This window comes from Lithobates pipiens, unplaced genomic scaffold, assembly GCF_037356315.1.
Source record: "Lithobates pipiens isolate NorthernLeopardFrog02 unplaced genomic scaffold, aLitPip1_a1.2 Scaffold_8, whole genome shotgun sequence".
NCBI classification, from domain to species: Eukaryota; Metazoa; Chordata; class Amphibia; order Anura; family Ranidae; genus Lithobates; species Lithobates pipiens.
The window spans coordinates 268,024,721-268,042,100 of NW_027507903.1; the positions used below are offsets into that span (position 1 = coordinate 268,024,721).

Here is a 17,380-nt window from a genome sequence, read left to right on the forward strand (position 1 = left end):
TTTTGACACTTTTTTGTGAAATGTTATTACCAATTCACACGGGGGGAGGCCAGGATCTGGGGGCCCCCTTGTTAAAGGGTGCTTCCAGATTCCGATAAGCCCCCTGCCCGCATACCCCCAAAACCTCCGGGAAAGGGTTGTAGGGGTGAGGCCCTTGTCCCCACCAACATGCGGACAAGGTTTCCATGTTGAGGGCATGTGGCCTTGTACGGTTCAGGAGGGGGGGGCGCTCTCTCGTCCCCCCTTCTTTTCCTGTGGCCTGCCAGGTTGCATGCTTGGATAAGGGTCTGGTATGGATTTTGGACCTACACCAGTTTCCCCTTAAAATCCATACCAGGCTTGAAGGGTCTGGTATGGATTTTGGGGGGACCCCCACGCAATTTTTTTATTAATTTAGCGCAGGGTTCCCCTTAGTATTCATACCAGACCAAAGGGCCTGATAATGGACTGAGGGGGGATCCCATGCTCTTTTTTCAATGAGTTTTATCTATATTGCTGAGACCTGACAATTCATTACAGCCCCAATCAGTTTTTAATGACAATTTTTCCTTTAGAAATGCGCTACTTTGCAGGCAAACTATAGACACCCCCCAGGCATGATATTTAAAGGAATATTTCATTTTTATTGTTTTACTTTAAGCATTAAAAAAAATCACTGCTCCCAAAAAAAGGCAGTTAAAAAAAAAAATTGCATTGATACATTTCCCCTGGGGCAGGACCCGGGTACCCAAACATTTTTTATGACAATAACTTGCATATAAGCCTTTAAAATTAGCACTTTTGATTTTTCATGTTCGTGTCCCATAGACTTTAATGGTGTTCGTGTGTTCTGCCAAATTTTTTGCCTGTTCACATGTTCTGCTGCAAACCGAACAGGAGGGTGTTCAGTTCATCCCTACTCGTCAACAGAATGACTGGTAGGCTGTTAAGGTACGTAACCCTACATATAAGATAAACTAACAAAACCAGCTAAAGAAGACTACCATGAGGGAAATCTCTAGCTGGTTTTATTAGTTTATCTTTTTATGGGCTTTTAATATTCTTCATGTTTTTTGTTTTTTTTAACTGGAGCTCTGTTCTTATGTAATTTTAGAGTTTTTTTTTAAATCTTTTTAAACCTGTAGCTTTTATGAAAACACCTTACTATGAAGTTCAGACACCTCCTGTTATGGGTTGACAACCATTTCCCAATTGTACTATTGCATTTTTAACCTGTCACATGTTTCCTTAATAAAAACTATGAGCAGTCATATTAACATGCATTGTGATGCCATATGTCCTCGCTCATCCACCTCATGGATCCATACTAAGTTATATGCCCTCTTGAGATCAAGTTTAAAGAAAATCTGAGCTCCCCGGACTCGGCTGAAAAGCTTGATTAACAAAGGAGATAGATATTGGTTGGAAATGGTAATACAAGCTGTTGCCTGGCATTGCCCAACATTGTCCAGAGCACATGTAGATGAGTACATGTGGAGCAAAACTGGCAAAAAAAGATAAGGAAAAATGTTAAAACCAGTATTTTCTAAACGACAAATACATGGTAATTGAGACAGTATACAGTTTTTTAGGGAATTAAATATCATTCAGTTAGGGTTTAGATTAACTTTGAAATAGGGCGGCACAGTGGTGTAGTGGTTAGCACTCTCACCTAGCAGTAAGAAGGGTCACTGGTTCGGATCCCAACCACGACACTACCTGCCTGGAGTTTGCATGTTCTCCCTGTGCCTGCGTGGGTTTCCTCTGGGTACTCCAGTTTCCTCCCACCCTCCAAAGACATGCAGGTAGGTTAACTGGCTTCTGTCCAAAATTGGCCCTAGTATATAAATGGGTACCTTGGATTGTGGGCTCCTTGAGGGTAGGGACTGATGTGAGTGTGCAATGTAAAGTGATGGAGACAATTGTAGACACTCAGGTTGAACTGGATGGATTGGTGTCTTTATTCAACCTTACTAACTATGTAATATAATTAAAGGCAAAACTTATTTTTAGTTTTGGATAGAGTGGTTAGGGGTTAGAACCCCCAACGCCACTCTGTTTGTCCTGTTGAGACTTAAGAAGAATTCTTCTAAAGGTGCTCTTTTTCAGGAAAAAATTACTACGATATTTACCTTGCTATGAAAGGATTTATTCACTTCCTGGTATGTCTACAGAACTGGAAGGGAAATCTATTGAACGGAACACAAATGGCAAAAACAAAATATGTATATCTGATGTTGTTTTTAACCCTTTCCTACTAAATCCAACATAGGAGCAGGAAAGTTTTGTTTTTAGAAATCCTTGATAGTCCATCTCCAGTCAAAAAGTAAAGCTACACAACACCAGTATTCCCCCGCGGAGTCTTTAGGGCCTGTGGCCTATGTCTGTCACTAGGTAGAAATGTGGACACCTGGAGAAAGAAACGCTATCACTCTGCAGTTCAGATGAATGAATACCTCTGGAGTTGGTATGTCATTCATGGATTCAGGTAAATGTTTTGGGTTTTTAGTTGTGTTGTATTTTTTTTGACAAAGGACATTTAGGGGCACTGGTGAGGCAAACTTTATTGGGGGGGGGGGGGGGGGGGTTGATCAGTTAACAGTTTTAACCTTCTTATGTTACAGACCCTAAGTGGATTTTCAAGTATGCCACCATACCCCTTTGTTCCCCCCAGTCCTATTAAGTACCAGCAGGACTTAAAAATATTTCAATAACTTAGTTTTACTATAGATATGGTAAGCTAAAAAACAGAACAGCTGAAAAAAATGACAGTTTTTCTTTTTTGAATAAAAATGGCAACTCACAAATGCACAAGCAAAATACTACCAGTGAGTGTTTTTAAATATTTTTGCACAATCAAATCTTGAAAAAATCCTGAGAATGAGGTTAAGTTAATGAAAATCGCATGCCATCTGACATATCAATTTGATTTCTCCACAGTTCAGTAGTGCACTTTATTTATTTTAATTAGTAGGAGATCCCTACCACCATCATTTGGTTATCATTTGGTTATCTTGGCTCCATGGTTAAGAACCCCTGGTCTGTGTGTACTGTGTCTGCATGTTACTGCATATGCCTGTTAGTGCAAATAATCAAGCAGTGAAAGGCTACAGCTTAATACATAAAGCATGAGAACATGGTCAGGAGATTTAATTGTTTTACCATACAAACAACACAGCGAGCAGCTTGTAGTGCATTACACCCCGTAAAACATCACAAATGTATGAACTGAAGACCAGGTGGCAGTCTTGCAATCTGAGAAACAGATGTCTGTCTGATGATGAAAAAGCCCATAAAGGATCTGGTAGAATGCACCTTAGCAGGGAAGGAAAGAACCCTATACTTTAGACTATAGACTCAAATGATGCCTTGTCTACTTATCCTAGCAATGGTGAGCAAAAATCATGGATTCCCCTGCAGGAAGCTTTAGGAGGGACAAAGATAGAGCCTGATTGCTAAAAGGAGGCTATAGCCGAGAGGTAGGCTCTCACAGCGTTGAGACAATGGAGAGGAATTTTTATGGATGCTTTGGGGCAGAAATTAAAGATGGAAGGATGGAAATCACCTTAGGGAGAAAACAGGCTCTAGGTCAGAGGACAACCTTATCCTTCTTTAACACCAGGAAGGGCTCTTTACATGATAAGGCCACACTGTCAGAGACCCTCCATGTAGCTGTGATAGCCATGAAAAGGAAATCAGAAAAGAGCATATCCCTAATAGGTTCAAAGAGTGGCCTCTCTAGGGCCAAAACAGTTTAAGATCAAGTCTGCTTCCCTTGAGTGGCGTGACTTCTAGCGCCTGATTGATGGTTGACGTAGGCCATAGCTTTGCCATCATTCGACTGGATCCTTGTTGGGTGATCACACCCCTGAGTTCCCTAATATTAATGGGAAATTGAGCTTCCACTGATGATCAGGCCCCCTGCAACAAAATGGCATCCAGAAAACCTGCCCAGCCTCAGAGGCTGGCATCCAGGATGCCACCCCAGCCTAAGAGGCTGACATGGAATGTGAGAACTTTATACATCTTTGGGTTTCCCTGAGTCCAGAGCCAGGTTGGAAATCCACCCTGCCAGAAAGAGTCTGGCCTTGCAGCTTAGATGCATGGGGTCATCAAAGGATGAGTCTGTTAATCCCAAGGAGCCAGAATGTTGAGTTGCAACAGTTTGGAGTGAAACTGGGCATATGGCACTGCGACAAAGAATGCTGCTGTCATGACCAAGACCTTCATTCAGGCATAAATTGATGGCTAACCCTGGGACCACAGGGCCCATTCATGTGTGCAGAGGGATAGAGGTTTTTCCCAGGGCAGAAAGTTCCTGAACAGGGTCATGTTCAATGTCAAGACCAGTACGCCAATCTGTGAGTAGGCTTCAGTGCCATTCGACCAAATCTCTGCAGAGTCTGCACTGTCTGTCTGGCAGACATGGTTAGAGAGAACTGGTCCTTTAGTAGCAAATCATTCAAGTAATGTACAAATTGTGTCCCTCCAGAATGAATCCGAACTAGTACTGGGGCAAGAACCTTGGTGAAAATCCATGGGGCTGTGCACAGGCCAAAGGGAGGATGACATAAAGCTGAGCACCCAGAGCAAAACACAAATAGTGTTGATGAAGAAAAAAATAGGGAATGTACAAGTAAGCATCCTGGATGTGCAGTGAGGCCAGAAAATATCTAGGAAGGTGTGTGGAACTATTGAACCCTTAGGAAATAGTTGAGAGTTTTCAGATTCAAAAAAGGTTGAACTCCTCCACTTGCCTTGGAAACTATGAACAAGTTAAATTAGAAACCCTAAAAGCTTACCTTATTTGGAGTCATAGCAGTGGCCCCCTGAAAGAGGAGCTGCTGAACAGCTGTGATCTGTCTGTGTTTGTAGGGAAGGAAGAAAATTTGAGTTTAAAATGCCAGTTTGCAGCCCCTGGTAATGACACTGGACACAAACACTGGATCTTTCCTTGGACAAGAAGGATAAAAAGGACAACAGATATTCCCCCAGACCCCCACTCTGATAAGTGGGGGCATACCATTTTTGAGAAGAAGGCTTGGACCCAGATTGGTTGGCTTAGAGGGCCATGTTCTTGGAGCTGGAGGCCTGAGAAGGTCAAAGGGATTTTTTCTTAGTCTCAGGAGTTGAAGCGCTACCTGCAGAAGTGCAAACCTTCTTTTTCTTTGGGAGGCGAGTACTTTTGCCCCCCTGTAATCGTCTTCTTATTCTTATAAGAGGACAGATCAAACAGGCATTCTCCCTCAAAGGGCAGCTGCTTGAGGTGTTTCTTGCATAGACGTTCCACTGACCAGCATTTGAGCTGATGACCAGGTGCTGGTGAACAGAGGGATGGATCTATGGTCTCAGGCCAAGCTAAGGTTTGTAAGCCTGCCATGGAGGTAACCATAGGTTGCATGGTGATCCGCCCAAGAAAATAGGACCTTAACGAAGGCTTATAACCATTTGTCTACTGGATCCTTGAACACAGAATTACTGTATCTTCTACAGGGACTGTTAGTGTCTTGTTAAGACAAGAAATGGCTGGGTCCACCGGAGGGACTGTCTATTTCTGCAGGAAATCTTACTTAATAGGATTTTATGACCAAAAAATTTAGGAGGAGAAAATAACTTTCAGGGTTAGGCTAGTCACTGTGCAAAACAGACTCAAGGAGCAAGTGGTGGAGATCTTACGATGAGCAGACTCTGGCTGCTCTAACGTTAAACATGAGCATACCACATTAATAAGGGTAGCAATAGTATACTATATATACTATAGCTATATATAAGCTATATATACTATAGCTTTGATTAGATCTCATCCTGATCTAATTCTTTGGAAGAAGGGGGGGGCGACATCCGCATTTACCCCCTTCTCAGACTGCGTATCAGCTGCAGGACCAAAGTCAACGACTGACTGCGAAGGAGAGACTGAAGGGCTCTTTTATGACCCCTGATACCTACAGCCTTCAAAAAGGACTGAGACCTTGCCCATGATGGCAGAAAAGTCCTCTGTAGATCGATGGAGGAAGGATGTGTGGCCAAAGGACCAGTGGAATGCCCAGGGGAAGGCAGGAAATAGGGATAATAGGGCTCTGTGGCAAGCTGCCGAGTCTGTCTGTATCATTAATGACAGTTTATCAAGACAAATTCTGCCCCCCACATTGCTATTATATATTCTATATGTAACCAGAAAACAAATAACCAGCATACCAAAGCAGCTGGTAATGCTGATGCCCCAATCACAGACAAAAATCCATTATTAAGTATATTGGTAAAGTACATGCTAGAATGTAACATTTGTAGATAGTCTCCTTACTCTATCCAGGTGCTGATGCTTACGCTTCTGCTGGAAGGCAGTATACTGCCGAGAAGCACTATAATTTGATGAACTCCTGGCTCTGTGAGTGGCTTGTGCACTTTTTTCTGCTTTTGTTTTCCAAGTCAGAAGCTGATGATCTCCTCAGATTTTCATGGACTACAGTCTCTAAAACTTACAGAAATCACTGCTAAAAAAACAAAACAAAATAAATCCAGTGAGTGACAATTCCTTTTGCTTTAATGCATCTTAGAATTTAATGCATTGTTAATAAGAAAGATCAGAAAAGGATGTCCAGTTTTATTAAAGCAAATTGGAAATCCACACATGCATATAAACAAAAAAAAATGTTATTTAATATAAAACCAAGAGTTAATAAATTCCTAAATGCAATAATGTATGTTCTTTTTGCAATGATGACAGTAAATTGTGCAAATGCATGATTTTGGCGATAGATTTCCATTACTTTTCCACTATAAAGTTTATGCAATATTATGTTTTGTGCTGTTGTATGGTTCAGGATTTGGGATCAGCACTGGTAATATAACAGTAATACAACTTTTCACCCATTAGGAAAAAACAACCTTTCACACACCCCCCAGAAAACCAGAAAATAAAAATGTAATAAATGCTACAGCATTACTTTAGCATTACATTTCTGCTCATTCTGCTTTTTTGTTTCTATGCTGTTTAATATTGTTTAACTCCTAGACTAAAGGTCATTGATGCATGGATGCTGAGACCAAATTGTACACTGAAGTTCATTGATTAACTTAATAATATCTCATGCATAATATCATCATTTTTACAGTAAGGACCTATAATGTTTTTGTTTGGTACAATGATTTAATAAATAGCCTACTCACATTTTTATTATGATTCTAAAAAAATGAACAAAAATTGTAGTTTTTGTAAAGTTTTAAAATGTATTTCTTTTTAAACACTATAATATATTCTTTGGAAAAAAAAATGTATTTCTTTCTCTGTGGACAGCTTGTCCAATGACAACTGGAGCAATGTAGGTTTGTTTACTAACAAAGGGCCTGCAATAACTGTCATAGCTAACATGGTTATTACCTGATCATGAATCTGCTTGGTTCCAGATCATTACTGGACAATGGGAACTGTCAGTCTCCCAACAGCCCAGTCCTAGCTGTGGAACCTAGAAAACATTCTCCGCATCATTGATCTACAAAGAGTGAATGGGAAATGGTTAAACCTAAGGTTTTGTAATTTGACTTCCACATGATTTTATTTCAAAATGTGTGGGGGTGGAGTGTTTTCATATTTATGTTTATCGTATAATTTATTATGTAAAAGGTCTAGGTAGGCAAGATTTTACATTAGGTACTCATAAGTAAATGTTTATTAAATTAGTAAATTTTGTTATAGTAAATGTTAAATGGTATAAAGGGACAAGGGCAAGGATCTTAACAGTGCAAGTTAAAAAAGGAGTGCCACCTTAAAAAAAAATATTAAAAGTCAGTAGCTACAAATACTGCAGCTGCTGACTTTTAATAAATGGACACTTACCTGTTCCAGGGTCCAGCGATGTCGGCAGCAGATGACGAGCAATCGCTCGTCTCTCAGCTGCCCCGCCGCCATCCTCTGTCAGGGAATCAGGAAGTGAAGCATTCACTGCCCGGTTTCCTACTGCGCGAGTCGCGCTGCACATCTTCGCTGGTCCACGTTGTGTCCTGGGAACAGTGTATTTCCCATAATGCAACTGGGGGGGGGGGGCATCTGTGGCTAGCTATTCCCGGAAGTGGGTGCAGAGACTTGGATTATACAGGTATCTGCACCCCCCTCCCCCCTGAAAGGTGCCAATTGTGGCACCGGAGGGGGGAAGGGTTTTGATGAGCGGAACTTCCACTTTAGGGTGGAGGTCCACTTTAATAATTTATATACAGTGAGGGAAAAAGTATTTGATCCCCTGCTGATTTTGTACGTTTGCTCACTGACAAAGAAATGATCAGTCTATCATTTTAATTTAACAGTAACAGTGAGAGACAGAATAACAACAACAAAATCCAGAAAAACGCATTTCAAAAATTGATAAAAAGTGATAAAATGCAAATTGATTTGCATTTTAATGAGTGAAATAAGTATTTGACCCCTTTGCAAGACATGACTTAGTACTTGGTGGAAAAACCCTTGTTGGCAATCACAGAGGTTCGACGTTTCTTGTAGTTGGCCACCGGGTTTGCACACATCTCAGGAGGGATTTTTTCCGACTCCTGTTTGCAGATCCTCTTCAAGTCATTAAGGTTTTAAGGCTGAGGCTGACGTTTGGTAACTCAAACCTTCAGCTCCCTCCACATATTTTTATGGCATTAAGGCCTGGAGACTGGCTAGGCCACTCCAGATCCTTAATGTGCTTCTTCTTGAGCAACTCCTTTTTCGCCTTGGCCGTGTGTTTTGGGTCATTGTCATGCTGGAATACCCATCCATGACCCACTTTTAATGCCCTGACTGAGGGAAGGAGGTTCTCACCCAAGATTTGACAGTCCATGGCCTCGCCCATCGCCCCTTTGATGCATTGAAGTTGTCCTGTCCCCAAAGCATAATGTTTCCCCCTCCATGTTTGATGGAGGGGGTGGGGTTCTTGGGGTCATAAGCAGCATTCCTCCTCCTCCAAACATGGCGAGTTGAGTTGATGCCAAAGAGCTTGATTTTGGTCTCATCTGACCGCAACTCTTTCACCCAGTTCTCCTCTGAATCATTTAAATGTTCATTAGCAAACTTCAGATGGGCCTATACATGTGCAACAGGGGGACCTTGCGGGCACTGCAGGATTTCAGTCCTTCACGGCCTAGTGTGTTACCAATTGTTTTCTTGGTGACTGTGGTCCCAGCAGCCTTGAGATTATTGAAAAGATTTTCCCGTGTAGTTCTGGGCTGATCCCTCACCGTTCTTATGATCATTGAAACTCCACGAGGTGAAATCTTTTATGGAGCCCCAAACGGAGGTAGACTGTTAATTATTTTGTGTTTCTTCCATTTGCGAATGATCACAGCAACTGTTGTCACCCTCTCACCAAGCTGCTTGGTGATGGTCTTGTAGCCAATTTCAGCCTTGTGTAGGTCTACAGTCTTGTCCCCAACATCCTTGGACAGCTCTTTGGTCTTGGCCATGGTGGAGAGATTGGAATCTGATTGACTGATTGCTTCTGTAGGTAGGTGTCTTTTATACAGGTAACAAGCTGAGATTAGGGGCACTCCCTTTAAGAGAGTGCTTCTAATCTCAGCTCATTACCTGTATAGAAGACACCTGGGAGCCAGAAATCTTGCTGATTGATAGGGGATCAAACACTTATTTCACTCAACGTTTTTGAAATGAGTTTTTCTGAATATTTTTGTTGTTATTCTGTCTCTCACTGTTAAAATAAACCTACCATTAAAATGATAGACTGATAATTTGTTTGTCAATGGGCAAATGTACAAAATCAGCAGGGGATCAAACACTTTTTCCCTCGCTGTATACTGTCTAGGACATGATGTAACATATTGAACGCATATTCGCATATTGATTCAGCTTCACGTAAATTGATTAATTTCCGCTTCTCTATTTTAATTGTCTATTATTAAGCTTTTTTTTTAAATTGGCAGATTAGATAAATTGGTTGATTAGATCAAACATGTTTAACTCCTAAATTTACCTTTTGAGTCTTTTTTTTTTGGTGTGTCATCTGTTCTAAAACTCTCTCTGTTTTTCTAGCAATGATGTGTGAAGTAATGCCTACGATAAATGAGGACACCCCTATGAGCCAAAGGGGGTCCCAGAGTAGTGGCTCAGACTCGGACTCCCACTTTGAACAACTGATGGTGAACATGCTGGATGAGCGTGACCGGCTGCTGGATACACTGCGGGAAACTCAAGAGAGCCTCAGCATGGCCCAGCAGCGGCTTCAAGATGTTATCTACGATAGAGATTCACTACAGCGTCAACTGAATTCTGCACTGCCCCAGGTACATTAGTCATTAACAATTGTCAATTTTTACAGTACTTTGCTTTCTTATCTTTTTTTCTGACATAGTTATTTATGTAGTCCCATTAAATAACAATTGTATAATGGGGAATTAATCTGAAAGCAGAACTAAACTCTCTCAACCAACATTAACTAGTTTAATCCTCATGCTCCTAGCATTAGTAATAGATAGGAAGTTATAATATATTTACTTGTTTAAAACTTTTTTTTTTTTTTTTTTACATTTCTTCAGTTGCTTGCTACTTTGGCCAAAATTATGTCATACATACCAAGACTCTTCATTGGCATTTTTGTTTCTTTCATCTGGGGGAGGGAGAGGAGGATTTTTCTCAGCTAAGCACACCCTCCTGCCTGCATGCCTGAGCTAAGGACAGATGCATTTCAGAAAGTAAATGCTAAATTAATCATCTGTTCTTAGGCCGGCCATACACGGTGCAAATTTCTTTCCTGCAACAACGGGTTTCAGAAAATAAATTTGTATGATTCCCCCATCAAGACAGACAGTGCTGACAGGGGAATCAGCAATTGTCTTCTCATAGTGGTGGGTGGGGGGAAGCTGTCCCCATAGAAAGAATTGAATTTATCGCTATTGGCTATAGCGAATCAGGCAGGCTGGTTGTACCCAAGATGATCGATTAATCAACTTGGTAATTCAGCCTGCCTGTTAACAGTTTGAATCTCAGCTGGTTCCTGCTGAACAGGTCGAGATTCGAACCGTGTGTCGCCGGCCTTACTGAGGATGGCCATGGCTAAAAATGCTAGGGAGGTGTTTTTTTAAGTGATTTTTCAACAAAATAAAGCATGGAGACATGGATGGACGGGTGAGTTTCCTTTGAATACTAAAATGAATTAACTAGCATTTTCAGTTTTTGGTGCTCAGATACAGTTTAGTTCTGCTCTAAAGTATATCTAAACACAATCACTTAGAACAAATATGTCACTGAGGGAGTTCTTGTTTTGTCAAAAGGGCCAGTTCACACTGTTCCAATTTGTAACTGCACACACAATGCATTGCATTCAGGGCTGCCAAAGCACTGCAATGCAAATTTTAATGGACATGGACTTTTTTTTTTGCATTCAAATCATCTAGTGATCCTGCCCACAAGATGTATCCCCAGACACCTTTTTTGCTAAGAGACAACATGTACTTAGTTTAGCTGTTGTGTTGTTTCCCTATACTATGCACTTTCAAGTCAAACGTTAAGCAGTCGTGTTAGTACACAGTGCAATGACACTCTCTTTTGTAGCAGCTGAAGTAGAACCTTAATGTTCAGCTGACCTTGGAGCTTTCACACATTCAAAAGAAGTTCAGAAAGGGCCTCCAGGATGTGCACAGTGCAAGATGAGAAAAAAAACTAAACAAACGAAACAAAGTAGGAAAACAAAACCTTTTTTTAAACTCTTTTACAAAACTCTTCTGTTGTGAGAGTTTAGAGTCGACCCAAGTCTTGCCCCAAAAGTTGTGTGTAGCACAATTGAACCTAGTTTTCTCTTAGCCCTTGTACACACGGTCGGAGAATCCGTCGGAATGTGTCCTATCGGACCGTGTTGTCGGATAATCCGACTGTGTGTGGTATGCATCGGACTGATTCCGTCGGAATATCCATCGGACCCAATTTTCCAACTTGTTGGAAATATTTTCCGACCAACTGGTTCGATCGGACATACTCCGATCATGTGTAGAGAATTTTGATCGGACCAAGTGCCACGCATGCTCAGATCAAATTCCTACATCAAAGCTATTGGCTACCAGCCTGAATGTAGTCCCATCGTAACGAAATTACGCCATCACGTTCTGAATGATCAAATTTTTCGACAACTTAGTCCGACCGACAAAATCCGACGGATTTGGTTGTCGAAATCTCCGACCGTGTGTACAGGGGCTTAGCCCTTCTGGAAATTCCCACAAATACTTTTATACCAATTGAGCCTGCCCATTGAGTGATGTCCACCAAATGCAGCTTCCTGTGATGGTTGCAACAATGCTGCCACTCTGCCACTCATAAAGGATGTGCCCGCTTGCACAACAGTAAGATGAATAAATGTTGCAGAGGCACCCCCTGTCACTAACCCATTGTCACTGACAATTCAAAAGCCTGTAGCTTGCCCACTAGCACCTAGTCATGCCTAGTACTGCGCACTGCTTTATGAACTGACAGTTATGCCTCTGTTTTTAAAACCCTCCCATTGTGACCTGCAGTGACTGGGTGAGGCAGCAAGTGAGGCACAAAGTCATGAGGATTTGACTTTTTAACTTTTTGAAGTTCGTTGAGGTTTGTGTGTGACCACCAAACTGTCACGTGCACATAATTTGCCGCCAGACAGAATTTCCCATTATTTGTATATATATTGCATTTGGCATCACATAGTCAGTTCTACAGGCAAACTGTGCATGAAAGCTGTTTTGCCTGCAAAAATCATTTTTATTTTTGCCCGCCAAGTCCTAAAACTTTACTACACAGTGAAAACACAATCTAGCACATCCATAGACATGATTTTTACAGTTAGGTAGGTCTTGTCCTTTCCTGTGACTGGGCAGTGAAATGAGAAGTGGCACAAGAGTAAGCTCATCTCTGTGATCTCTCCCCCCCCCCCCCCTATTAGTAAGTCTTTTCTTAATACTTGAGAACTGCAGCACAACGAACTTGGCTTCTTGTGCTTCCTCTCCATTTCTCAGTCTGAGCTTTGCTGTACACTGACTGCAGTAGATTGATACTAGGTAGTTCCTCTGCTTGCTTTAAAAAAATAAAATAAAAGCAAAAAAAACCTTAAAGTGATTGTAAAGGCAGAAGGTTTTTTATCTTGATACATTCAATGCATTAAGATAAAAAAAAACTTCTGTGTGCCGCAGCCTCCCTCAGCCCCCTAACCTGAGGTCCATCTAGGTATAGCGATGTTGCACGAGAGACTCAGCTGTCCGGGACTCCCCTCCTCATTGATTAAGACAGCAGCACAGCATCATTGGTTCCCCCTGCTGTCAATCAAAGTCAATGAGCCAATGCTGAGAGAAAGGGGGTAGAACCGTGTCTGAATGAATGCACAGACCAATGGCTTGGCTCGGGTGTCCCCACAGCAAGCCGATTGCTGTGGGGGCACTCAACCGGAAGGAGGGGCCAGGAGCACAGAAGAGAGACCCAAGAAGAGGAGGATCTGGGCTGCTCTGTGCTAAACCACTACACAGAGCAGGTAACAGAAAAAAAAGAAAATTAGTATCACTTTAATGCATATATATTAATGAATACAGGGCTGATTAAATTGTGGCTTTTTAATATCTGTCTGGAGGTAAACTTTACGTTTTTAATCTGTTTAGCGCCCCATACCTGGCAGATTGGCCAATGGGCTTCAATATTCATTAATTACAATTGGTGCATTATAACTTTTGTTTTCTGACTCAGGCCTAAAAATTTATTTTGAGTCTCTAAAAAATGTTTTCATGCCTGCAACTAAAATAAAGTAGGTAAGGTGGTACTACAGCCAAAAACAAAATCTTACTAATCCTTAAGTATAGTGGCTGAATTTGTTTTCTTTTTTATGGTTTTTTTTTTCCCCCTGGTGATCCAGCCAGTAATATACTTTTTGTCTGACTTTTCCTTGGACAGCAGCATTGTCAACCTATTGGGAGGATAGTGTTAGATGCATGTTATTTTGAGGGGACAGCAAATTTAAACTGTTATACAAGCTGTACCCTCACTAGTTTACATTGTAGCAAAGTGTCATTTCTTCAGTGTTGTCACATGAAAAGATATAATAAAATATTTACAAAAATGTGAGGAGTGTACTCACTTTTGTGAGATACTGTATTAAATTTTTGCTGTTGGGCTTAGTACCACTTTTAGTATTATTCTGCACAAAAGTCAACCTAAAATTATATTTTTCTTTACCAAAATTATTTTATATTTTGTGTTGACTTGTGATTTACCAAACAATCTAAAAAATAAATAAAAAAACGTGGCTAAGTCCCAGCTTGGGTCAAGTAGTGTATGAAAATAAATGAATGAAATAAAGTCCCATATATTCTTCTTTTTGTCTAATTACTAATAGTATATGAATATCTTTTTTTTTTTTTTTTAAAGGGTTATAAACTGATTTATTTCTTGCTGTGTGAGTCCAATTTGTGAGACCTCACCCTTACATTCCTATTGACCAAACCAATTAGCGTCAACATAGACAATGTCAAACATATTTTTCCTTTCTAAAATGTAGAAAGGTCAAATCCTGTAAGATTTGTATTGCTACTTGTGTTTTCTTGTCGTCACCCCTCCATGTCTTGTTATCACAGGCAGGGGAAGCTCCAGCCATTTTTTAATTGTTGCTGTGCTAGAAGTGTAGGTAGGAGATCTAGGTTCCTGATCCGGAATCTCATGCTATGAAAAAAACATACAAACCATAATGACAAATGATTAAAAAAAATAAAAATAAAATAAAAAAAGTTCTATAGTAAAGGCAATAACACAGAATTAAATTATAGGGGGTTATTTACTAAAGGAAACTCCACTTTGCACTGCAAGTGCACTTGGACGTAAAGTCGCTGTAGATCCGAGGGGGACATGCAAGGAAAATAAAAAACAGCATTTTAGCTTGTACATGATTGGATGATAAAATCAGCAGAGCTTCCACTCATTTCAGATCTACCCCTTAGATTTAGAGCGACTGCACTTCCAAGTGCACTTGCAGGGCAAAGTGGATTTGCCTTTCGTAAATAACCCCCTATGTACTATAGAGTACGCAAATATATAGTAAGCAAAGAATGTGTTCATTCATAGACACACACAAGATGGCTAGGCCACGCCACCTTCTTCCTCCTCCCAGGGTTTGACTGACAGCAACAGGAGCCAATGGCTCCCACTGCTCTCAGTGTAGCCTGTGAATCCAGGAAGAGAGAGCAGCACTGTTGCAGATGGGCACAGCACTTGATTGAGAGAACAGACAAGTAAGTATTTAGGGGCAGGAGGAACAGGTAGTGAAAAGGTTTTTTACCTCAATGCAGAGAATGCATTAAGAACATTTAGGGTTTGGAACCACTTTAAAATAATTTATCTGGAGACCTTTCGCAACTGTTAAGGCCATGAACACATGTAATAAACACTTACAGTATGTAATGCATTGTACAATTTCAGTGTATCAGTCGGGAGTATGTTAAATACAACATAACATACAGAGGGCAGTGATCAGGAGTATGTATTGTACTGTCTCCTGCACTACCCTCTGCAGTGCCCCTACATCTCCCTCCAGTGCTCCACTTCAAACGGCTTCTTGTTTCACATAGTCATGCTCTCCTCCTCCCAGTTTTTTTTTTCTTTTTATTGGCATGAACCGCATTTTGCTTGCTTTGGGGACCACAGACTCTTGGGTCTGCCTCGACCGGGTTTCATCCAGACAGGGCTTAGTCATAGAGGTCTTAACACAAAATGGCAGATAGAGTCTTCATAGGAATGGAGAAAAAGTCTTGCATTGTCCATTTTAATAATAGTATCCCACTACATTAAATCATAAAGTACATATTGCCTTGAACCCTTTAGCTCCCCTCACCCACTTACTTTTAATACCAGTTGTGTCATTTGGATTTTTGGTTTAGGAAAGTCCAGTGGTGATTGACAGAAGGCAAAAGCCATTTGATAAACAACATCATGTAAGTACCCAGGATTTTCATAAGTGTGTAGTCTCCTAGACAGAAAATGAAATCGTTAAGTAATTTTAAAATGTCTTTTAGTTTTTAGGGTACAAAGGTATGTTAATTGCAGTTTTTTTTATGAACACTATTCCAGCTCTGAAATGCTGTGTGTCCAGCCTGTCAATTAGTTGGAAATGTAATTAGCTACTTGTTTATTCTTATGGCTTGTTAAATTGTGTTGCACACTATGAAAGGGAGCAATTTAACCTCTAATTATGAAATGTCTCTCCAATTAATATCATGACTTTGACTCGCAGTTAGTTACTGTTTTATTTGTTCATAGAAAATGTTTAGAACACATTTTTTTTAACCCTGGCATACGTATATGCAAATGTGTGTGCAATGTCTGCAGCACCGTATGTTGGGAAAGTTATTTGTGCTTTTTTTTTTGCCTTATTTCTGAGTCACAATCAAGTATTTCTTGATTATATGTTCCAAAATGATGGGCACCTAAGGGAAAACAATGCTAGTAACCTGTAATGTTCTACTGGGGTATTTATATGCTTTAAATTGTTGTTGCGGCTCTACTACCAACTATTACCTGCAAACATCAAGACAGCATGCATACACAATCTGTTAGGCTTCATGTACACTACAGCTCCTAAACTTAAATCAACTCAATAAAAGCCTATGTATCCATGTATACATACACTATATTACCAAAAGTATTGGGACACCTACCTTTACACGCACATGGACTTTAATGTAATTCCAGTCTTCGTCCGTAGGGTTCATCCTTTTCAGCTATAACAGCTTCAACTCTTCTGGGAAGGCTTTCCACATGGTTTGGGAGTGTGTTTATGTTTGACCATTCTTACAGAAGTGCATTTTTGAGGTCGGGCAGAAGGCCTGGCTGGCAGTCTTTGCTGTAATTCATCCCAAAGGTGTTCCATTGAGTTGTGGTCAGGACTCTGTGCAGGCCAGTCAAATTCCTCCTCCCCAAACTCACTCATCCATGTCTTTATGAACCGTGCACCTTTGTACACTGGTGTGCAGTCATGTTGGAACAGGAAGGGGCCATCCTCTAACCGTTCCCACAAAGTTGGGAGCCTGAAATTGTCCAAAATGTCTTGGTATGCTGATGCCTTAAGAGTTTCCTTCACTAGAACTAAGGGGCCAAGTCCAATCCCTGAAAAACAACCCCACATCATAATCCCCGCCAGCAAATGTTTTGGAGAAATGTACAAAGCAAGGTCCATAAAGACATGGATGAGCGAGATTGGGATGCCATTAAAGTTCATGTGCGTGTAAAAGGAAGCGTCCAAATACTTTTGGTAATATAGTGGCAAGTTTTAGCAGTGTTTAGGATATGCTGTGGTTAGGGGAAGTTTAACCTCCCCCAACATCCCTCTCCTGAACGCAAAATAATTGAGGACAGGAATGTGTTGGCCGAAGGAAACCCCAAAACATGGCAAAACTGTGTTTTGTAGAGTTTTCAGTT

General features: G+C 40.8%; 1 protein-coding gene across 15 annotated transcripts in view; it reads left to right on the forward strand.

Annotated features, from left to right (window-relative positions):
* PPFIA2 (PPFI scaffold protein A2) overlaps positions 1–17,380 on the forward strand; it is a 588,582-nt gene that overhangs the window by 35,064 nt on the left and 536,138 nt on the right. For 11 of the 15 annotated variants that reach the window (XM_077471924.1, XM_077471910.1, XM_077471912.1 and 8 more), the window contains exons 2-3: positions 9,998–10,248; positions 15,844–15,897. In XM_077471924.1, coding sequence (XP_077328050.1) covers positions 10,000–10,248; positions 15,844–15,897 — 303 coding nt within the window. In that variant the 5' untranslated portion in view covers positions 9,998–9,999. The remainder of the gene's footprint in view (positions 1–9,997; positions 10,249–15,843; positions 15,898–17,380) is intronic. The other 4 variants (XM_077471913.1, XM_077471918.1, XM_077471925.1 and 1 more) reach the window with 1 other exon arrangement.